Source organism: Polyergus mexicanus, unplaced genomic scaffold (genome assembly GCF_030449975.1).
Source record: "Polyergus mexicanus isolate NDT 795.1 unplaced genomic scaffold, iyPolMexi1.0 SCAF_4, whole genome shotgun sequence".
Taxonomy (NCBI): Eukaryota; Metazoa; Arthropoda; class Insecta; order Hymenoptera; family Formicidae; genus Polyergus; species Polyergus mexicanus.
Genome location: NW_027223324.1, coordinates 5,958,781 through 5,983,831, shown reverse-complemented (window position 1 = coordinate 5,983,831; position 25,051 = coordinate 5,958,781). Strand labels below are relative to the sequence as shown.

At 33.8% G+C, this 25,051-nt stretch overlaps 2 protein-coding genes across 6 annotated transcripts in view; one reads left to right on the top strand and one right to left on the bottom strand.

The window, feature by feature from the left end:
• The window catches only part of Frmd5 (FERM domain containing), a 41,154-nt gene extending 20,866 nt beyond the window's left edge, over positions 1-20,288 (bottom strand). For 2 of the 5 annotated variants that reach the window (XM_070294983.1, XM_070294984.1), the window contains exons 1-3: positions 19,839-20,288; positions 7,895-7,999; positions 3,532-3,574 (exon numbers count right to left, since the gene is read on the bottom strand). In XM_070294983.1, coding sequence (XP_070151084.1) covers positions 3,532-3,574; positions 7,895-7,999; positions 19,839-19,934 — 244 coding nt within the window. In that variant the 5' untranslated portion in view covers positions 19,935-20,288. Of the gene's footprint in view, positions 1-3,531; positions 3,575-7,894; positions 8,000-17,463; positions 17,552-19,838 lie in introns of those variants that run through there. The other 3 variants (XM_070294980.1, XM_070294981.1, XM_070294982.1) reach the window with 2 other exon arrangements.
• Positions 20,289-21,745: 1,457 nt separating this feature from the next.
• Positions 21,746-25,051, top strand: part of LOC138932427 (uncharacterized) — a 32,086-nt gene continuing 28,780 nt past the window's right edge. The window contains exons 1-2 of the mRNA XM_070294283.1: positions 21,746-21,902; positions 22,268-22,319. Of these exons, the coding sequence (XP_070150384.1) occupies positions 21,833-21,902; positions 22,268-22,319 (122 nt within the window). The 5' untranslated portion in view covers positions 21,746-21,832. The remainder of the gene's footprint in view (positions 21,903-22,267; positions 22,320-25,051) is intronic.

Genomic DNA, 25,051 nt, shown 5'->3' with positions numbered 1-25,051 from the left:
TCATTTGCGGGAGGTTTTAATTTTCTGCTTCAATATGAAGAAATCTGCGGCTGAGGCTCATCGAATGCTCTCAAATACTTATGGTGAAGCCACTATTAGTGAAAGAACGTGTCGCGAGTGGTTTCAACGCTTCAAGAACGGTGATTTTCACGTCGAAGACCGGCATAGCGGTGGAAGAGAGAAGGTTTTCGAAGATGCAGAATTGGAGGCATTACTTAATGAAGACTCGAGTCAAAGTCAAAAAGAATTGGCATGATCATTGGGAGTGACTCAACAAGTAATTTCAAAATGTATAACCAGTTTTTTACAATAAAGCCTCGAATTTCGGGAAAAAAACGGCGGAAGCAAAGTTGTATACTTAATATTTGTATATGTGATTTTAGTAAAGTAAGGCAGAGAAAAATGTAACACTATTGTACAATAGCTTTTTATGATTTACATTTTTCTCTGCCTTATTTTACGTCCACGACTATGACAGATGTCTCGTTCTCTGTCATCAGCCTTTAGCTACCTAGATTTCTGTTTGTAATTGTGTTTCAAGCATGAAACATAAAAAATGAAATATAAAGAAAGTCTTCGACAAATTATATTCCATAGATTACTCATTGTTGACATAGATGACATGTTACATATAGTTTACATTGTTTACGCGTAGACGTAGACTATTATAGTTTACAGATAAATACCCACCCCCACCCCCCTGGTAATAAGTGTTTCTAAATTAGACGTTACGGAAATATCGACGTTAGATATCGTTCGATCTGTACGAGGTATCTGTCAGGATCAACAGGTATGCGCGACAAAGACGCTCATTCACGGTCCATGAATATTTCTCGGTTCGGATTCTCATACAGTACGAATTCTTCGGGGATTCGAGTCTATTCAAAATTCCATCGTAAAGAAAAATTCCCCTCCCTGCTCCCGTCTAATCCCCCTCCCGTGTGTGCGAGCGCAGGAATATCCTCTTTCCCACGCGAGGATTCGGTCTCTATCCGGACCGAGATCCGGAGTCCGCTTTTTCGAGACGAGAAAAGGGAAGGAGAGGAAAACTCTAATGCTTTCGGACACAGAGAGGTCTGCTCCAGATTGACGAGAATAGGCCAGCGGGTCGCTTGAAACTTTCATATGACATCGACTCGATGTAATTGGGTGCGGGAGGAAAGGGGCACGACGATCGAAGTCTTGGTCACAGCTGTTCGTTGATACCTGCGTTCTATGCGACACACACGCACACACACATGCAAAAGTAACATTACTATATAGCGGATTATATAAGTATGGACTGCTAGCAGCCTGCATAAATTATAGCAAATCTGCGAGCCAACATGTTCCAACATCCGAGTACCCAAAAACGCGCGAAATTCAAATAGTCATTATATTCATAAACGCTGTATTATATATTTATGTTTATTTAAGTTTTCATATTTTTATATAGGCTATAAATATGTACATAAAATTAGTGTTAAATACGAATACGTAAAAATAAAAAAATAAAAATTTTTGAAAACAAATATGTATAGGTAAGGAAAGAAAAGGAAACTTGACATATATATTTTTATTTTTGTATGTTTTATTAACCTTTGAAGTGAATGGTTTTTGTGAGCGTTTTTCTTACATACGATGAATATAAGTCCAAAGTAAATGTTTTACAATAATAATGAAGTTTAATTCTTAAAAACATTTCAATAATTAATTTGAATAAAAAGTAAATGTGATATTGTTTATTTATTGTGGAAAGAGCCATCACTCATTGGTTGTACTCTTCTATATTCTTTGGAAACCTATATATTTCACATGGTTATCATTCACATCATTCTTATATTTTTTTGTGATATTCAATTTGTAGATAACAATAAAATATGCATAGAGATAGAATTTCATTTTATTCTATACCTGTAAAATGTGAGGTGTTCTCTATTTTTCGGTCGATTTTAGGTTATATATGTAGTACTACTACAATTTTCAACAAAGTAATAAATCGGGATTCTTGCTTCTTTCCTACAGATACGTTTCACGAATTGTAACTACGTTGTATCCTTTGGTTGTATCCTTTGACTATTGTATAAGTACGCTCACAATAGACCGACAACTAGTCTAATCTGATGGCACAAACTGTACATTATTTTAGTTCTTGGGTACTGGTGTCGCTGCCCATACAGCACTAAAGCTTGCAACAACATTGCTGCAATATTGCATATTGTAGTTTAATGTTGCAGAAATATTACAAAGACATTATTTTACAATATAACTTTAGTAATGTTACAGCAACATTCTAAAAATATTCCAAAGAAAATATTCGCTAATCGCCAGTTCATTCGTTTACCGCTATGCGGCGCATATTGCGCTATCTATTTCGCATTTAATTTTTAGTCTCAATGATTATATAAAGTTTATAAAGAGCGACTAATAAGATTAAAGATATAATAACTATTTTTATTAGCTTAAATTGTATGATATAACCCCAACACAGGGGACTCAGACATTGGACTAAGAATTCTTCTAATAGTTTCCATTCTTATATAAAATCAAAAAGTTGATAATAATTTTTTAACATGCAAGATACTTTAGATTTTAATAAATAAATTTTGAGATTATATGAAGACAAGAGAGATGTGAAGAAACTTGTATGCGTAAATCCACCACAATCTTTTTGCATATCTGAATATTTCGGATACAGAGATTGTGAATTTACAAAATTGCAAATTGAGTTTTTTCTTATTTCTCTTAGATATTCTTTGTCACTGAAGAAAGTTAAATGTGTACCGAAAAATTTACAATTTATAATTTCGTTATTATTATAATACAAAAAATCTATATACACACTAAATCCTGATTCTTATATGCCTAATTTCTTATTATTTTTTTCATATGTTAAAGATATTATGTCGATAAATATACATAAAGCATTATATATATATATATTATATTGCTATGTTGCTGCAATATTATATTGCAATATTTCTGTAGGCGGACATTTTACTGTTGCTGCAATATCATAACAACATTGCAGCAACATTTCGTAATGTTTCTGCAATATTGCAATCTTGCAGAAAAATGTTGCTGCAATGTTGTTGCAATCTTGCGGTGCTGTATGGATGTAGATCATGGAACAGGCGTGAAGTTAGCGGTCTATTCTTATATAGTCAAAGATATAAGATTATGGTTTCTGCGATAGCGATGGATCTCCTTCTCGGATCCCATTCGACAAAATTGCCCGCGAGCGTAATAAGAGTGTCCGCAACGAACGTTGATTTGTGTCTACTTCCTCGAATTACGAATACATCCGTTGCGTCGTTAATTGCATATCGTGCGACAAGCAGGTAGGTAGATTGAGAATGAAATGACTACTCGAGCAATTCGCCCCGCGGGGAATAAACGTTTATACGCGTTACCTCAGGAAGAAACAAATTATAGAGAGCGATGAAGTTTTTTCCGAAGAAAAAAAAGTTCTTTGCGAGAAGATAATATAATAAATAAAGTCTGGCTTTATTGAAAAATTGTATTCTCCGCGATGTCGAATAATATACCAACCTCTCACTTGCTTGATCGCTGTTTTCGCTAGGTCCAACCAATGCTGCAAAAAAGAGAAATATATTCGAATATATTATTATATTATTAATATATTATTATATATAATATAGATGAATTCCTAATATGATTTTAAATATGCCATTATGTATAATTAAAAATTCTTTTTATTTATTCATTTGCAAATTATCAAGTAATTAACTTAGCGAATCGCTCGCATAGTGTTTGATAAATGTTCGTGTATCTAGTCGTTTATTTTCTCTTCAATCATATAACGCATCGTGACGCATATAAATTCAAGACGCTTCAATTTACGCTTGTTATTTCGCCCACCGCTTATTTACTCGGCATCGCTAAAATAACATACCATAACAGCCAATTCGCGTAAATTAATTAGTGGGAGCAAAAAAGCAAGATGCGAAATATAAAGTAATTTATAAAACGAGTTTCTGATATTATGGTAACAATCCTTATTCGCTCGTGGACATCGGGAGATATTTATCGTTGGAAATTATACTGACAAGGGTATACGCATCTGTTCTAATAACGTTCAGCAAGCTCGTTAAAGTGATCGTGACGTTGACCGTATCTAAAGTAAAAGCATAAGCTGCCTGTGTTGACAAAGTTTGACGTTATTATATTCACAAAATGGATACAAGTTGTTTCGTATGTACAGGGTGTCCAAAGTTTGTAAAAAAATTCCCTCAAAGAATTCTCTGATTTTTCAAGTAATTTGTTCAAAATGCCAGGTAAAATTAGAGAATTTTTGGTTAGAACTTTTTAATATAAGTTTCTTTTGTATGCATTTTCTAATGTTTTTCACTCATACAAAGGAAAAATAAACCACTTAAATTTTAAATATTAAATTTTAAAATGTACTGAAAAATATTGAATAACTTTTGTAAAATAAGCATTTTTCATTTATATATTTTCATTTTATCATTAATTGTAAGAATTACAATAAAAAATGTGCGCTCAGTATTGTGTATTTAGTATTTTTTGCTATGACAATGAACATATTGTATAATCAAAGAGAAAAATATATATTTATAATATATTTGAAACATATAATTCACAATCATTGACCAATCAGATTGCTGATGCTTGGGATAAAAGAACAGAATGACTAAAGAGAGAAGTTTTGAAAAAATTCCCTGAGTTCGAATAAAATTTCATGAGAATTCCCTAATTTTTCAAGGTAAAAACGAAATCCCTGAGAATTCCAGGTTTTTTTTTCCAAGAAGTAGATATCTTGTATGTAGCTTCGCTTTGCAATTAACGCGAATATATTGGAGGATTGAGCACATTAGTTGTATCGAGTATGTAATATCGGGTCGTCTCATAGACATAGAAATATATGGTCGTGCAATTGTATAGAAACAAAAGGAGATAAGTGGTGCAAAAGGAAAAATGGTATGCGATAAGCGAGGAAATCAGAGAGTAATCAATACAAAAGTTTCATCGTACTATAAATCATATTATTTTACACATTTACTTACAAAATATTTATATAAATAATACTAAAAAAAAATAAATTTCATTCACACTAGTATTATATGCCCCAAACTATATCCGTATATGGGGATAAAAGAGGATCAAGTATTAGCGCCCACCGTGTATTTCTTTGAACCTCTCGTTTTATCGGCTACTTTCAGAAAATGAATAGAGAGGATTCGGTGGGCTCCATTCAAGGGTAATAGCGATGAATATTACATACGATATAATTTATCATCCTCGAAAGATTTCTAGCTGACATGTAGCTCTTTCGTCGTTTATTTCAAGGAGATTGTTCAAAGATGCGAAAAATTCGATAAAAATTTTCTTACAATTTTCTTTCAACTACGAACCGAAGAAATAACGGAAGCTGCGCCCGCAGACGTGGGGCGCGGTCCTTTAATTTTTGAAGACACGATGGAACGTCCGCGAATGTCTGGACAAGCATTATCGATTTTACCTTAAAAGAAGCCTTAAAAGAAAAGCACGATTTGGCGGAATGCTGCGTATGCTGACGATGATATTACGAGATTCTTTTTTATTGCAATAAAGAATAAAAATAATTCCATTAAAATTTTGCGCGTGTTTTTCGCCATGCAAAACGCACCAAGTTTATTAAGGAAGAAAATTACAAAATTATTATTAATGCCAATTTGTTTCGTGAAAAGGATAATGAATATCATTGTCTAATGAAAAATGTCCTTAATAATCCAAATTGATGTAAAAATTAAAACGATTTTTTACAGATTAAATTTCCGGAACCGAAATTAAAATTGACTGTTTTTTCTCGGTACATTGGTTCATTCATTTCGATTGAAATGAAAATGCATGTTCATTTCAAGCAGATGAATAAATAATTCTTCAAGTAAATCAAGAAAAAAGCAAGCAAATAAAGATAAATTTTCAAATTTTGCTTAATAAAATTATGATTTTATAATATTACTTTAATCGCTGCGAAAAAAAACCCTTGAATATTTATTATGAATAACAATCTATACTATAATATTGGGTGATTGCATAAGTTCGTGCCCGATTTAAATATAAACTTCAATAGATTATATTTTAGAGATAACACTTTTATTAATCAATTATATAGTCTCCATTCTTTTCTACAATGGTTTTCCAACCATCTATAAGCTTGTCGATCCCATTTTTGAAGAAAGAACTTGGTTTTTCTTGAAAAAAGTTTGTAAGGTGGTTTTCGACAGCTTCCTCGGAATTGAGATTCTTGCCATTTAAACTATTCTGCAAAGACCGGAACAGATAAAAATCTGAAGGCGCAATATCTGAAGAATATGGCGGGTGCTGCAGAATTTCCCATTGCAACTCCTGCAGTTTTCCTGCAGCTTATTCCTTTCAGTCAGGAGATGCGGCACCCACGTATCAAGCTTGGAAATGTATCCAAGCTTTTTTAAATGACGAAAAGCGGTTGAATTATCGATGCTCAGCCTCTCAGCAATATCCTCAGTTGTAATCCTTGGGTTTCTTTCCACTAAGGCATGTACAATGTCATCATCAATGCCAGAAGGCCGTCCAGAGCGGGATTGATCCTTCATGTTGAAATCACCATTTCGAAATCTGCCAAACCACTTTTTGACTGTTCGGAGAGCAGGAGCGCGGTCCAAATAAACGCTTTGAATATTTTTTTGTGCAATCCCAACACTCACGCCTTTCCGAAATTCATATAGCATTACATGCCGCAAATGCACCTTTCGTTCTCCATTTTTAATGATTTCTCTTATGCACAAATGGACTTATCTGAACAATGTCTGACGCTAAATTGACATAAGACAACGTCATCTATTCGGTGTAAGCAACAATTACCACACGAAAACAATAGAACTCCGCCATGCAATAACTTAATGCCATCTATGAAAATCGGGCACGAACTTATGCAATCATCCAATATATAAGCAAAAAAAGAAAAAGACTTTTATATGAAGTATTGTATCCATTTCAGTTTCGACCATTAGTCTAACTTTAAAAATAAATATTGCTGATACTTGTAATTGCAAAAAAATGATGCATATTCAAATACATTCACGTTTCCAATACTTTTGCAAGTCTTCCTGACAATCGAACGTTTATTAGATAAATTGAATTTATATTCTTTGTCTTTCTAGAATCGAGAATATCTAGCGATCGATGCGCCAAATTGCATTGTTGTACCAAATAAAATATTATTTCGAATAAATTTTTTTTTCAAATAAAATTTATAGTAACATTTATTGAAAAATAAAGCTATCCAAGATTGTATCATTATCTGCATTATAAATTTATCAAAAATGTTTTTCTCAGAGATAGAGAAATTGTGAAAAAATTAATTTTGAACAATTACAAATAGATAAGCGGAAAAAGATAAATAAAGGCTATTGTACCCGTGTTTGTAAGCGGATAACAACAGTATACTATGTTGAATCGTTGGTATTTCAAGGCGCGTCTATTTTTAAGTCTTCCAGAATTACACAGATGACCTAAGAATAACGATTACAGATGAAGTGCAGCGCACGCCACCGCACGACAGGTGTTGATGGATCGATTTTAATTGCACGACACAAAGATCTTTGCATCTTTTGTGACACGCCAAATGTTTCCGTCCCTCCCCCTGCATCTTCATCCCGAAAAATTCTAACCTAACCCAAACCTATTTTCAATTTTAAAAGTAAAGTTGGGTTAGATCAGGTTAGATTTTCTTGGAGTGGGGGGCGAAACAGTATTTTTTATGCAATTTTACCGAAAAAAGTTACACATTCAACTTTTGATCCGTTTGCGGAAGTATTTAAGAAAGTGATACTTGTAAGAAAATAAAAGTACAAATTTTGACAGTTCTGTAGAAATTTATTGTGTCCGCAAAATGTATAAATGCGCTTACTCTTTCTCTCTCTTTATCGACGTAACGAAGCCCAAAATAGTCCATCTCCAAAATGTTGAGCTGTTTGCAGACATATTCGAGGATGTGTCGTCCCTTGTCCTGTGGCTGCAACAAAAAAAGAATTGTCAATCATGCTCAAGATATTTACTTTGTTTTAGATTTTAATTAAAAAACGGCAGTCATAAAAAATAAATTGGCATATCAAAGATTTATGTTTAAAGATACTTTAATTATCTTTTCCCTCTCTATATATATAAATAATGATACTCGCACTGTGAATATATCAATTTAACAACAAAATTATGCAAGATATCAAATAATTTCAATACACCTTGTAGAAACGCGATATGCGCAAGTAAATATTTTCACAAACCAGTTTTATATTATTTCTAAAAAAAGAGGAGAAAAAAGTGCGTCCTTTTCTAATCGTTATGCAAATTTGAGCCGGTGATGCTACTTTTTGTCGCAACTCTTGGACAGAAACGAGTAAGTACGTGGCGTGTACAGCGCGTAAAACACCGGAAGTCCGATAGAAGATGACTGAGTTCCGGCTGCACGGAAATCTCGTTTTATAGCGAGATGCTATCTGAGATGCTGCGTACATATGTGTGTATACACATCTTTACAAGTACATGTAAATATTTATTACGCAAAAATTCTTATACGTCAAAAAATTGTATATTTTCTTATATATCTTTTTCAACAAGCTTATATAAAAAAAAAAAAAAAAAAAAATACGGGTAATGCATTTTATAAAAGCTTATAACACACACACACACACACACACATATATATATATATATTCCTGTAAATGTCTTCCTTGTATCTTGATCAAAATATACCTTATGTGTATATACTACTAAAGAAACTGTAAGCTATAAATCAAATTTCGTGCGACGTATACTACTTTTCTATCTCGTGGAAATAGAACACGTACTCTCACGCGACCTTTTCAGATATTTTCTAAAACTATAAACTTTTATATTATGTTAGCTCTGAATAACGTCGATTTACTTTTTATGATTTTTCTCGACTGCGTTAATTCTTCAAAAAAACATTTTTTACAATATTCAATTTTAATATGGAGAATATGTCATATAAGAAGATAAATAATTATTAACAGAGAGATATCGCAGTCTTCTTATCATATTATAATGAATGCTAATAACACACTTGGCACAATTAGAATTGAAATTGTAATCGGCGGAAAACAGCTCAAAAAAAAAAAATAATAATAATAATAATAATAATTTGCGATGTCGTATCACATAGGTGTGTTACTATGCAGTGTTAGCGTGCCGCTAATATGTTGCAACGAAAAAAATTAGCCGAGATAAGATGGTTTCTGACATGTGTATTATGCACGACGAGGATTATGTAAACAACGGCAATCTAGTCGTGACCTTTGTGGTGAACGACAACTGCTGATCAAGAATATCGCTGCAATCATTAAGCATAATAAGATGATAATTAGTTGAGTTGAATATTAACTGGTCGATGCGAGGCTACTGACAAAGAATCAACAACAAAATAAATGCTGTTTTCCATCGTCTTTACATAATCTATAAACAGGATATACGTATATATACACAGTATGATAATAATATTGTATTATCATATTTTTTGCATTTTAGAGAAGTCGCTGTTTCGAAAGAAGAGTCTGCTTTCTCCGGCGAATTTTTCATAGCCTGTGATAGGGATACTATGCACGATACACACGATAAAATAATAAAAAATGCATTTTTGTATATCTCTATATACAGTCGGTACGCAATGCAGAGTCGTAAACGTACATGTATACAATATTATCGAACGCAAAGTAAAGGATCTCGTATCGCGCCTCTGCAAACGCAAATTTCTCGCGACCTGACACACAGAATGAACTATTCCTCCTATAGGGGCGCGGCGCCGAAATGTCACGTCCCGAAATAACTCTTGTATCGAGAATCAAATTGAATATTTCAACGGGCGTAGCCGGAGCGTGACATTCGCCACTACTATGGCCGTAAAATAGGCTCAAGATGCGAGCCGAGGAAGAAGGTGAGGGGGCGACCCGGAAAAGAAAGGGCCTCGACGACGCCGGTCGTTTGTATAGCCGCGTCGCGTACGGAGAGCGAACGCATCTTCGGCATGTTAAGCGCGTTTCCAACGTGCGGTCCTCGCGTGCCACCGTCAAAAAGCACGAGGCACGCGACACGCGAGACTCGCGTACGCGCTTCTCCTTGCTTTACTTATAGTTGCCAACATTTCGCAAAGTAGCTATGGTGAGAATTCGTGTGTTATATCGTATATTAATGGAAACGACTCTTACCGGTCGGCCTTTTGCGAGTAATTTACTACCGACATGAACAGCATGCGAGTGATAACAGATATATATATATATATATATATATATAATCGACGAGGACGCAAACCGATCGTGCTCAAATGTAAATTCCGGAAATATACGGCTTCCGGAATGATAATGCGGAATAAATATTATAATAGGAATTACCGGAAATGCAAATATTGGAAAAACAATCGACAAATTGTTGCAAGGCACAAATTTCAAGTGTGATATTGTAGCGTATAAAACTTTTCCGCAAATAACAATAAGTATATAATAATTAATATTAAAATAATGTCTGCCCCCGCCCCTAATATAGCTATTATGTCACAAAAACAACGGAATTTCCTTTAAAATTTTATATAAATTATATCCTCTTTTATTTATAATTAGAAAAATTAAATAATAAATAATAAAATGAAAGAAATAAAAGAAATTTTTTTATTGCAATTTATAATCACAAAATAATTGTATAAAAGTCAATAAACATATAAAGCGAGGAAACTGAGAAAGAAATAGTCAAAGTTCAAGCATTATATCTTTCGTATGAAACTTAAAAAAATAGAAAAAAAATACGATAGATACCTATACTAAGATATACGTAAAATAATATAAAGAGGCTCACAGATATGCATATATAATCAGATAATGTTAGCATTCTTCTAAACAGAGAATGATTTAAATGACACAATGACTTTGCTTCGAACTAAACCAGCATAAGTAGAATCGTTCGTCCCTGACTCGTGCGTGCAGTAGTTCAAGATCGAATGGGTCGGCCGTCAGTTTTCTTCAACACGGCGGATCTTAATCTTTAAAGCGACTTTTGAGTCGTTTAATTTCGTTGATTTTCCTTAGCGTTGATAATACAATACTGCGAAAAGATGGAACATTTCAATTGGTAATGTAACATAACGACTATTGTACTTAATCAAAAAATAAATGCGCGAAACTTAAGCAACAGAAAGAATCCACCAATTTAATATTTTAGATGTAGTAAAATTTGTAAAAAATTAAATGCTAATATTGCGCAGTCGTACTTTACGTGTAAAATAAATCTGTTCATCCAAATGTTAATAACTAATTGATGATAAATCGATGTAAGTGATTAATCGGTTAAAATTAAAAGGTTAATTAAAGCTATATGAATAATAAACGAGTGCAAAACGGAATATAATGCGAAATATCAATATACCCGTGCGCGCATGCGCATCACATATTGCAATTTATACAGAAATTTAACTTGATTGGATATTTCGACTAGGAATAGAGAACTTGCATGATTTAGAAAAAAAAATTGCATTTAATAATTTTTACTTTTAATTGTAATTTTGTTTTTCATAATTTTTTAATGCAAATTAAGCGAGAAAATAAATAATAAAATATTGCATTATTTGAAATTGCCAAATACGGTCTGGAAACGAAGTCTTCCCGAACACTGTGTGACGTCACACTGCAATAAAAATACTACTTTTATCCATTGCAACAATTCATTTATTTTGAAAAATGAGCAAAAGAAATACATACAAAACATATTTCATATCTTTGTGTAAAAATATTACGATTAAAATACCAGATAAACTATTTTTTTATGTGCCTCAAGATAAAAACGTAAGAAAAAGAGTAGTTTAAAAGTGCCCATTGTGCTGATGAATCAGAAATATGGAGTTATTTTTGTTGTCAAGATTATTTCGATGTACATAAGTATTATGAAAATATGCTTTTTTATGTTTTAATTATAATATTTATAAAAATGTCAAACAAAATATATATATATATATATAGATATATATAAAGATATTATTTGATATTTTTATAAATGTTATTATATATTATAAATGTTATGTATATATATATATCATATAAAAATATCTGACATAACCTATAGAGGAGACTTCGTAATTTTCTTTCGGAAATCTATAATAGACACGTTAATTATGATAATCCATTATCATTGAAATAATTGAAAAGAATTACTGTAATAATAATAAATATATAATAAATATATAATATCAAAACTAAATTCAACAACGGTCATAGTATAGCAATGATAAAATACTAAGCAGTTGAATACTAAGCGGTTGAAACTATTGCAATGTGACAACATACACTTGTCAACCAATCAAAATCGTTTTCCCACAGCACAAAAAATTTCAAACATTATTAAATTACAATTTAATATTGTAATACCTGCCTGTTGATAAAAATCGAAAATTTTGTTCTAAACAAATTTATAATAAATTTATAATATATTTAAATTACAAAAAAAAATGTAATATTTTTTTCATGCAGATTCTCTATTTGCATACATCGGTCAGAAACATATAAGTAGTGTCAAGGAACGAGATAATCGATATCGAGGAGTTTCGAGGCGGCAGTCATATCGCATTTACAGGTTACTTCACGGGACGTCGGTGATTTTAATGTATTATAAACGTGTAAAGCTGGCGCGAATACCGGCTTGTTGACCTTGCACTTTCCTCGCAAATATCGTCACGAAATATCATGTACAAAAAAAAAAGATTGGAACAACAAATTCTTATCGATCTTTATCAATATTTCTTGCTACGTTTGATTCGCATAAAATAGATAGAAAATATTAAAGTAATAAATGAATGTTTTTTTTTTCTAATTGATATATATTGTAAATATTAATGCACTGTTTTCACTGCACAACAGAGCGTGCACTTTAAACTCGGTTAAGAATGCGAGAGACGTACTTTAAATTTCTCGCAAAGCTAATCCAAACTGCGCGTAACTTTCCAAGTTAACTATTATAGTTTGCGTGTCTATCGTATAAATATGATAAAGATGAATAAAAAAAAAAAAAAACAATCTTAGCGCAGATATATGCATATAGATCTGTTAAAATATTTCTATCATGTATAATTTGTGTTTAACTGTCTACAACATACATATTATTTTATTCTAAAAATATAATTTATTAATCTAATCAATATTAGTGTGTCCAGTTCAATTTTATGTATTTAATGTAATTAATTAAAATTTTATTTTAGTTGCTGATCACATAAATCATGGAAGAATCATTAAATTTATTTGAGCTTATTTATTTCGATATCTAAACCAAGATACTACCCTTAATTTCATTCTTCAGTTTCTATATGCATTTTTCAATGCGTAAAAAGTATTTACTCGCAGCTAGCCTTCATTTCTGAAAGAAAGAGAGAAAGAAAGAGTAAACTTATATAAAAGCCTCTAGAAAGTTATGAATTTAAAAGTCGATCAACAACTGCCGCGTCATTGCAGGAGAAAGAGGGATTCTGCGTTTGTAATAATTTAACTGTCCCCACGACATGGATATGCATATACATATATATACCTCGATAGCGAATAGTAAGAACTATAAGAGAGAACGCCTAGCATTGATTGTAGCCTACTGACCCTGTACCTCCAGACACGATGGCTCTTATGGACATCGTTGTTTGCGAAATCTGTTGAATTTAGAGCAACGAAATCGACTCGCGGAATATTCTAGCTTCGATTCGTTTAAACAAGATCGATGAATCGCAAAAATAAATGGAAGTCTTGTCACACTTATAAAGTCCATTTTATTTATGCGATCAAAATCGAGCGATTACGCAAAATCCTAATTTTCTAAAACGATAAAATAATATTTTGCTTGGTAAAAATATATAATATATATAAGAATTAAAATCAGGATGTCTATCTAAAGCTTGTAAGACAATTCCCTGAAAATTCTCTGATTTTTCAGATAATTTGTTCAAAATTCCAAGGTAAAATTAGAGAAATTTTTAGATGAAAGTTTTTAAAATAAGTTTTTTTTCTGTGTGCGTTTTCTAATGCTTTTCGCTCATACAAAAGAAAGATAAAACATTTAAATTTTGAATATTAAATTTAAAAATTCACTGAAAAGAATTGAATTATTTTTGTAAGATAAGCATTTTTCATTTTTTTATCATTAATTGTAAGAGTCACAATAAAAAATGTGTACTCAGTATTGTGTAGTCAGTATTTTTTGCTACGACAATGAACATATGATGAAAGATTTAGAAGAACATATAATTCACAATCATTGACCAATCAGATTGCTGATGCTTGGGATAAAAGAACAGAATGACTAAAGAGAGAAGTTTTGAAAAAATTCTCTGAGTTTGAATAAAATGCCATGAGAATTCCCTGATTTTTCAAGGTAAAAATGAAATTCTTGAAAATTCCAGGTTTCCTAGGTTTTTCTCAAAGGAGTAGACACCCTATAAAATGTATTTACGCGTACATATAAAATTCTTGCAAATTCGTGTTTTGTAAAATGAGAGAGTTTGTCCGCGGTACTGTCCTGCTAATTTGCAAATTTCTATTCCACAGTTAAATCGTGGCTATTCTCCGCTTTATTTATGACGACACTTGCCGATATTTACCTTGGCACGCGACACAATGTTGCCGCTTGACGCGTCTCGTTGAGACAAGAATGGAGGAGGCGCTCCAAGAAGGTTAAGGATTATTGTCACAATCGGATTGGGGTGAGATTTAATGCGACATCGCGGGCGCGTATAATGTCAACGAAAATTTTTAAGACATTTTCCGATGATATCGTTCGTTATAATTCATGATTATTAGCGAGCATTGTGCCAAATGGATCACCTTAATACAGTGAGGATAATATGAATGACCCAGAATTTTCGCCTACAAATCGGATTATACCATCACGAATGGTGGCAAAGAGATCACAATAAAGGATAAACTCTAATCTTTCGCAAAATTGTAGGTCTATCCCTATTTTCCGATAAATTACACATCCTTCCGTATTAATCTGTATTCTGCAATAAACACTATAAAATCCGATGTACGAATTCTACTTTGAAATAATCCGCTTGCGCGTAAACGCGAATAAAGGAGAGATAAATATACAGAAATTTAAAAAAAAAATCATACTCGATGAAAGATATTTATTCAAATGTCCCAGTTTTATTCTTGTACAACATCAAGGAAATGGCGGAATAACGCTACTCAGCACACAGAGTTAAGATCGCTATGTACGCAAGCAAGTTTTGTTCGTTCGAAACGTCTTAGTTACGTGTCAGTAAATGATATTCGTCGAAAATTCATGTACAACATCAAGGAAATTGAGGAATAACATTTCTCGGCACACAAAGCTATGATCGCTAAGTACGCAAGTTTCCTGCGTTCGGAACGTCTTAGTTACGTGTCAGTAAATGATATTCGTCGAAAATTCATGTACAACATCAAGGAAATTGAGGAATAACATTTCTCGGCACACAGAGTTAAGATTGCTATGTAAACTAGTTTTTTTCGTTCGGAACGTTTTAATTACGTGTCTGTAAGTGAGATTTGCCAAAAATTCATGTGCAATATCAAGGAGATTGAGGAATAACGTTTCGCCGAACTGCAAGGATCGCGTAACGCATATTAATTGGTTTGAAGTGTTTCTCGTTAAGGATATATGTATCTTTTTTGTTTCTTGTAATTGATTTCAGAAGATATTCAGGATTAGAAGTTTTTGTCATAAATTAGAAAAAATATTAATTACAACTATTTTCTTTTACGAAGACGTTAAAAACTATATTATTTAGGTGATAGTTTAATTCTTTTTATAATCCGGATTTATTAATTTGATTTTTCAAACAGTATAAACGTAAGAAATATGTTTTTGTTTTAATTTTGAATGTTTTTTGCTAGTATTGCACAGCCAAAACATCCTTGAACTTACTACATTACGCTCATGTTTTACAACATTAAATAAAAATATGGAGAAGAATGGGAAAAATAAATTATTTTAAAGTGATATAGCAATAAAAATGATCGAACAAAAATGTTCTCTTCACGATTACGTCATCTGCCATTGATTTTTGTCCTTAATCGGGAGAAACAAATACTCGATCATTTTTCATTTTCAATTGTCATCCGTTCAGAATTTAAATCTGAATGATTCTACATAATATCAATTGCAATTGTATTGCCTGCCATATATTCTGACGTAATACCCGCATCGCATTGTTCGATTGAAACACGCATCCTATTTTCCGCGACCACAAAGAGCGCATCGTCGCGCGCGCTTAATGAAGGGAAACAAACCGATCCAAACAGCAATGATTTGATCGATCCAGAGATGATTCAGTGAAGAGGATATTTGCATATTGCCTGATTTGCTTTTGGAGGATTCGATAAAATTCGATTGGCGTTGATTTCAGATGATCTGCGGATGAGAAGATAATAAACAGGTACACTGAGAGACCCATTTCGTTAAATAAAACAAAATTATTTGGTTGAATCATTTTGTTGACTGAACATATAATTTGCTTTTATTTAACAAAAATTATGTTACTGGAAAGAAGTTAAATGTTACATTAACAAACTATTTTGTTTGCATGAAGTTGTTTATCTGAATAAAATTTTATTGTTGCGATAACAAACTCATCCATCTCATCGTGTTCTAAATACAATAATTGTATTTGTTACTTGAACTAAATCGTTTAGTTGAATATCATAAGCTATTTTGCGCAGTCAATTGTTATGCAGTGTAGTGTGATGTGCAGTATGCAGTGCATCTTCAATCATGGCGGATTCATCTGTCCGGGAAATACTGATCAGTTTCTCGTTAACGACGAGAAAATTGAAAAGATGGAGAATATAATCTATATATCTTTTTCTTATCGTATCACAAAAGACAACTATCAAGTAAATTTTTCGTTGAATATGGATAAACTTTGGTTGATGTAACAAAAGCAAATGTAACTGCAGTTGGAAAATTTGGTAATACTGACACACAAATATGATTCAGTGAACAAAATTAAAATAAAAAACAACCAAAAATTTGATTTTATACAATTAATAATTTTGTTCACTGAACCAAATTTGTGTGTTGGTATTACCAAATTTTCCAACTAAATTTTTTTTTTGTATTAATGAAAGGATTTGTTTGCCCATATCCAAATAAGAGATTTAGTTGATTGGAAGTGATATCAATTTATTGAAGAGTGTACTCTCTTCCTCTCTTTCTCTTTCCAGCTACTTGCGTAATCGCTGACCGCGATAGCGATTGCTCAATATACGGTCATGTATAGGTCTCTCGAGGTCGCAGGTTGTGTGTTAAATAAAATTATAAAAATCAGAGAGGAAGCGTACGAAAAAGAAACGCGAGGCATTTTACGAGCTTTACTCGGCAATTAAAGTGGCAATTAAAATCGAATCGAGATACATCCACGCGTATATTCGGCGTGTGTATACAAGACTCGGGAAATGTCAATACCGCGAAGACGATCCGAGAGTGTGAGAGATCAAGGAGAATTTTTGACAGGACAAACCGCGTGCACAGGCGGATTCTTCTGGAATCGATCCAAGTGGGAGACGCCGCGACTACCTTACGACTAAACGTCAAACAGATCCGCGGACGCAAGTCGCGGTTCGACCCCCCCTCCCCCCCCCCCGAGCCGTTTAGCGGTGCTCAACTCGAATCACGCGAATGAAACATGAGGGATGTGAACGGCACGGAGATGGAAAGGAGATGTGAAAAGTCAAAGGGATGAAATGAATATTGTAATCTCTATAATAAGAAAAGCTATTCTTTCAATAAACACGTGTCAGATCGGAACATAAAGCACGTAGTACAAAAATATACATAGCGTACAAACCAGATGTGAAATAGCGTAAATTGATCAAGTTTGCACGAAAATATATATACAGAGTGTTCCAAAATTAGATCGACAAACTTCTGGTGGTTATAAAAGATACTAAAAGGGCCATTTTGGCGCTAAAAAATCGAAGACTAATAAGAGCAAAAATTTTTGAAAAAAATTATTTTTTCAAAATTTTATTAATGTGTTTTTATCATGAAACTTTTGTATAAAACATTTTTTGATATCTTAAATAATTTTCGAGATATATCAAGAAAAGCAAAAAGCCGCTCTATGTATGAGGGGTGATTTCATCCCTTAGAAACGTTCTTGGGGCGCAACTAAATTCTAAATTCATCTATTTACCCCCCTACATATGTGTAAAGTTTCATCAAAATCAAAATTTTCGTGTTCACGAAGTTCCCTTGTTAATCTATAGTCTAGTTTACACTGATATACTTTAATACGTATTAAATATTATATTGGCCAATCATAGCCATTCCATTCTTTAGAGGAATGGCTGTGATTGGCCAGTGTAGTACTTAGTACGCATTAAAGTTTGCGGTGTAAACTAGGCCTTTGATTCTCTATTGCCGAAACAGCTCATTTTGCGGACACAAGTTTATTGGCAAAATTGGTTTATTTTGGTATCCTTTATAATAACCTGAAATTTGTCGATCTAATTCTGGGACACCTTATATGTCAGAATATTCGTATTTTTAAAGGCGATATCTCGTTTCATGATTTTTACCGAAACATTTCATTAACTTGTCTAAAGAAAAATTCATGTCCCTTTCGTCACGTGTTATTTCGAATCTGTGAACGATGCAAATAATTATCGTATTGCAAAAGCTAACATAAAATTCTCGTATATTCATTCGACTCGCTTTCTCTTGCTTATCTCTAACTAGTTTCTCTTACTTCAGATTAATATGAGGAAGAAAAGGAAGTTTTTGAAAGGCGATATATATGTACGAAATATATCCTTAAAATATTTGATTTAGTCTAGAGTCACTATAGCACTACGAACGTACTATCGATTATATAATAATCTGTTGGACTCATCAATATTTCATCAATACACCAAGTACTCGTAAAAGCCTCATCATTCCCAATCATTAAGTGTTACATGTTTGAAAAGACACCTCTTCATTTATTCAATCATTAAGCAAATATCATTTAAATATGAGAAATAAGAAAAAAATTAAAAGATAATTTGGCAGATAGATATGGGGCGTCATGATTAATGACAAATCAATTGTCACACACGCCATGTATGGTAAAAAAATTATTTTATATATATATTTGAAAATATATAAAACTCTCTCTTTCTCTGTGAACAATATTAGTCACATTTGCTGATCGTCGTAAGGAATGGTATCGTCGAGATCCACCGAAATCGCAAATGCTGGACGAAACTGTGCACATTGCGATGAGATCTCGTTGAGAAAAATCCGTCTGACTTTTCCGATATAAATATCATTGGAAAAATCGGAGCAATTATATGATCGTACGATAAACAAGTGTATCGATTCTGTAATTCAAGTGAGGGTGAAAATTATAAAAACGAATTTACTAGAAACTATATAATTTCATTGGTCCAAACCTATAGTAAACTCGCTTATTTCTGTAATTTTAATCCTTATTTGAATTACAGAATCGATACCCAGGGGGTCTGTTACGGTTCTTGAAACGAGGTGAAAATTACAAAAATGAACAGATTTACTAGATTTTGACAAATGAAATTATAGATACTCTAGTGAATTTTCTCACCTTTGTAATGTTCACTTCGTTTCAAAAACCATAATAAGCCCCCTAGATCTTTTTTATTCGATCCTGACGTTTATGAATGACAGCGCGTAGACGAAAGAGAGGTAGCCGTAGGGATAGCGAGAAAAGTCGCGGATACATCCTCGCACGATAGAGGAACGCGATAGAGAGACGGAACGGAATGGAGCGCGGCATCGAAGCAAGAACAGCGATTCGGGGGCGACAGCGTTCTCTTTCTCACCTGAAAGTCGCAGTAGATGATCTCGTTGTCGTCAAACAATCGAATAGTGGCGCGATGCACCACCGTCACGTCGCTCTTGCTGCCGAACTTCAACATTTCTGTCCTCAAGTCGCCACCCAAATTATCCCCCCGGCCTTCATCGTCCCTTCCACCACAGCACCACACACTGCCCGTTTATTAATCGCAACACGCGCCACCGTCGTCGTCGTCGTCGACGCCGGTTGTGGTCGTCGTCGTCGTCGTCGTCGTCGTCGGCGACGTCGTTGTTGCTTTGGTCGTCGTCGTTGTCGTTGTCGACGTTATCGTTGCTGACGCGCAACCGTATTCTGGATTAATCGACGAGCTGACACGGCACGGCGCGACCGCACGATTGCACAGCGATGAACGACGACGCATCACCGTGGCGGAACAACGCGAAGCTGTCTGTCAACCAGCACATCCCCACTGGTGCGCCGCCGCTACGGCCGACGCGACGCTGCCACGTCTTCGCTGCCGGCCGCTGCCGCGGGCCGCCTGTCACTTTGCGCCGTTGCCGTTACGTCAAATGTCATGGCGCTGACAGACGCACCGAATTTTCGCGCCCAATTTCGATTCGTCCTCATTGATACTCTCGAGTACCCGGTAAGCGAAATATACGTGTATAAACTTTGCATCAGATTGACAATATACAATTTAACAAATAGGTTGAAACAAATTTTCGCAGTTGGTATCGAGTTATCATAAATAATGAATTATGTAAAGAAACTTTTGTGAATAATGCAAGATTGACACGAAATAAATTGTAAAGTTTTTCTTTTTAGGCTTTTATATATTTATTGTCATATTTAATAGTCTCGCAATATAATATCGGGTTATTTCAGACGCGAGCCGATAAAATACTTTTTAATAAATAGGGGATGCTATATGTCAGAGTGAATTGTATCAGGGTATCGATTCTGTAATTCAAGTGAGGGTGAAAATTACAAAAATGAGTGAATTTACTAGAAAATTTATGATTTCATTGGATCCAAACCTAGTAAATTTGCTCATTTTTGTAATTTTCACTCTCATTTACCCTATTTACAGAGAGGAACAAACAGGGTTGGGTATTTATCCGTAAACTATAATAGTCTACGTCTACGTGTAAAGAATATAAACTATGTGTAACATACCATCTATGTCAACAATGAGTAATCTATGGAACATGGTTTGTCGAAGACTTTCTTTATATTTCATTTTTTATGTTTCATGCTTGAAACACAATTACAAACAGAAATCTAGGTAGCCAAAGGCTGATGACAGAGAACGAGACATCTGTCATAATCGTAGACGTAAGGCAGAGAAAAACGTAAATCATAAAAAGCTATTGTACAATAGTGTTATATTTTTCTCTGCCTTACTTTATACTAAAATCACATACAGATACATTAACTATTTTTTTTTTTTTGCATTCTGAGATCTAATTTATAAAGCTTACATAGTTTACATTGTCTATGAAAAAAGTCCATGTAAACTTCATGTAAACAGTTCATGTGGACGTAATATTGAAATCTACGGCACAATCCGGGGAACAAGCGAGAATATCCATTATAGATGCATATACCATTTACGGATAAAGTAGGAATCGTTTTTATTCAAGAAGGAACAAAACAGAATTTAAATTATCGACCGACTTTTTTCGCGCGGTCGTATATCTAGTTCAACGTTACTTTCCGCGCGATTGAAGTAATCGCCATTTTATCTAGACAGGAGTTTGTTTTACAAAGATCACCACCAAGTGCGCACTGTGCACATTGCGCCGATTCATTCCGCGTTATTCGGCCGTCGGTACAAGTTCGCGGCTGCCTGTTCGTCCCGCTGTCATCCCGTCTCCTCGACTCGGTTAGCCCGATCGCCGCAAGGCCCGTGCGCGTCGACACTGAGACACGCGGGCGCGGGTGGGGACGAGTCCGAGGGCGTCGGACAAAGGTTGGCCGTGTCGAGCGGCCGGCCGGCGGCGCATTCACGATTCAAACATGGCAGCGGCTACCAGCGTTGTCGTGCTCGACAGGGGCAACAACACCACCTGCACCATCAATTTACACGGTGTGTGTGCGCGTGAGTGTGTGCGACACGCGTGTGTGAGTGTGTATACGCGCGCGCGCACCCCGCGGAAATCTACCTCCGTCGAGAAAGAATTGAGAGAGGAACGCGGCGAGATGAATGAAAGCTGCCGTGTTAACGTGGACGCGCGCGTCCCCGAGCTCGCCGGTTTGTGCTCATCTCGACGACACCGATCCTCTGAGACGCGATGTTTTTCACGCGCGCGCGGGTGTGTGAGTGAGCGAGCGACTTCGCTCTCCTCTCGAGCTGCCCCCGTTCGCGGGATGCTACCCTCTTTTCACGTGTCATCGTCGATGCGCGTCTCTCCGCGCGAACGAAATTCTGATTCATGATTTTCCATTTTGCAGGAGCCACCGTGGTGTCCTGGCGAGTGAATAACCAGGAACAGCTTTTCGTTAGGTGAGTTTATTTTTGCATGGCATGTAATCTTCATCGCGTCATTTTCAGCATTTTGACAAGCAAAGTCGGCCAGGTTCTCACGAACCTGGTTGTTCGTCATTGGTTTTCACTCGAGAAGTAACGTGATACGAAAGAGTAAGGATGAGAGAGAACTGTTAAGCTCGTCATGACTTTATAATTATAATATTTTCGCATATATTTTTTTAGTCGCGATTATTTTGTTACATTTGACGAAAACGATATTAATTGTAAATCCTTCGAAAAGAAATTTTTTTTAAAACGATACGAAAATTAAAATAATAAAATTTAAAAAAAATTTAACAAACGAACTTGATTAAACTTGAAAAATCCTGTGGCGGTTGTTGATCAACTTTATAGCTATTTCCAAAGGTTTAAAATAGACTAGTAATGTACTTTATAAATATTCAAAATATTCTAACATATGTCTCTATATCGGAATTTAATATATAATATTTTTATATATGAACATTAGGTTTACGAAATTAGATTTTAAAATGATGCAGATCTTTTATGAATCGCGCTGTACAAGCCGTAAGATGCGTTGAAGTAAATGTTGACGCAAGTTGTAAGGTTATGCGCGAGGTTATGCATCTTAGATGAGATACATTCAGCTTGATCGCGCGCATTATAACATTGGAAGAGCATTACATTACATAAAGCGATCCGTCTTATTAACAATAAGATTTGAAGATTTTACCTAGAAAATCACATATCATGATATTAGGATGTTGGGGCAATATTCGAATTTGAAAAATTTATTTAATTTGCAATATATATAATATATATATTAATATATTACATTACAATTATATATATATATATATATATATATATATATATATATAAATATTGTAATAAAATATATAAAATTATTTATTTTGCAATAATGTTATCTTAATATTTTAAGCTCAAAAAATGAGAGACATCAATTGGTGTAAAGAAAATAAAACAAGATTGACATTGAAATCTCCGAAGCGCCTCCATCCAAGGTCAAACTAATGGCACCATCTTATGACCCCCTTAGAACCGAACAACTTTTGTCTGAAACATTTCTTTCTATCTTGCTTTATTTTTTAGATATTTAGGTGTTTCAATATAAATGCTCCACCCTGTATATATATTAATATATTATATTGCATAAGCGATCCGTCTGAAATATTAAAATGAAATATTATAGTTTTAATATTTAGGATGTTGGCGATATTCGAATATAAAAAATATATTTAATATTAATATATAATAATAATAATGTTTGAAGAATGCGCGAGATATTCTTCAACGTATAATTTAACTTTGTCACTTTGATTTCGAAAATATCTTATACATATGAACGAGGTAAAGAACGAAGAATCTTTATGATAAATAAGTATGTGAGAGAGTTGTCCGATTTTTGTTCAAAACATATGGATTCGATAAAAAAAATATCGCTACGGTAACGTGTTATTGTATCGTCACAATTTATTTTCTTAGATGCAAGAGAATCTGTGTATTCTACGTGAGCCGTGAATCACTCTTCGAGAATGACACCTTCTGGATGAGAACAAAGTTTACTCGCATGCTTAACCTACATACGGATTGTCTAACAAATTGCTTCGAACAAATTAAAAAAAAATTACTGTTAAATATAATTAAAATATTGTTCGTGAGACTCACGGAAATATACAAGATATCCCAGAATTAGACCGGCAAACTTCAGGTGGTTATAAAAGACACCAAAACAAGCCAATTTTGTCAATAAACCCATGTCCTAAATGAGCTTGTTTTGGCACTAGAGAATCAAAGATTATAATATATAGATAGAATCAAAGATTATAATATATATATATAACAAGGGAACTTCGTAAACCTACAAATTCTGATTTTGATGAAACTTTACACAGATGTAGAGGTGATAAATAGATGAATTTAGAAAGTTCCAATTGCGGCTCAAAAACGATTGTAAGGGATGAAATCACCTCTCATATGTAGAGCGGCTTTTCGCTTTTCTCGATATATGTCGAAAATTATTCTAAAAAATGTTTTATATAAAAGTTTCATGATAAAAACACCTCTATTTAACCATATTATTTTTGCCTTTGTTAGTCTTTGATTAGCAAAATTGGCTTGTTTAGATGTCCTTTATAATCACATAAAACTTGTCGGATTCTAATTCTGAGACACCCTGTATATGTACCGTGGACTTTAATTCAAATCCTCTCTACGATATGTGCATGCGATCGCTACAGTAAGAATAATCAAGCAAATAACGGATGATAATTTTTACAAATGTAGATCAGTGTCAAAATTTATTTCGCTGACTCGTAAAAAAAAAAAAAAGAACTCTTACCGCTGTACGGTTCGAGGTTCTCGCCGCGAAATGTACCGAAACGCGATTCCAATCAGACGGAAGGCGAACCGGATTTACTCGATTACTGCTTTCTCGACGAGCTTTCTTTTATGTCGAATTTAATTGTACATTTACAATTTTTTTGTTAAAAAAAAAATATATATATATATATTTATATACATTTAGAGGAATAGAATTTGTTCTCATCCTGAAATATTAATCTTGCCGACTCAGCTGTTTTTGAGGTTACGTTATCTTACGATTTCAATTGTTATAAACAACACTTGTTTTCATTGATGTATTCTTTTGTCTTCTAAACATTTTGATATAGATATAATCGTTTTTCTCGACTATGTCCTTTGACGATTACATTTTTATACAGTCA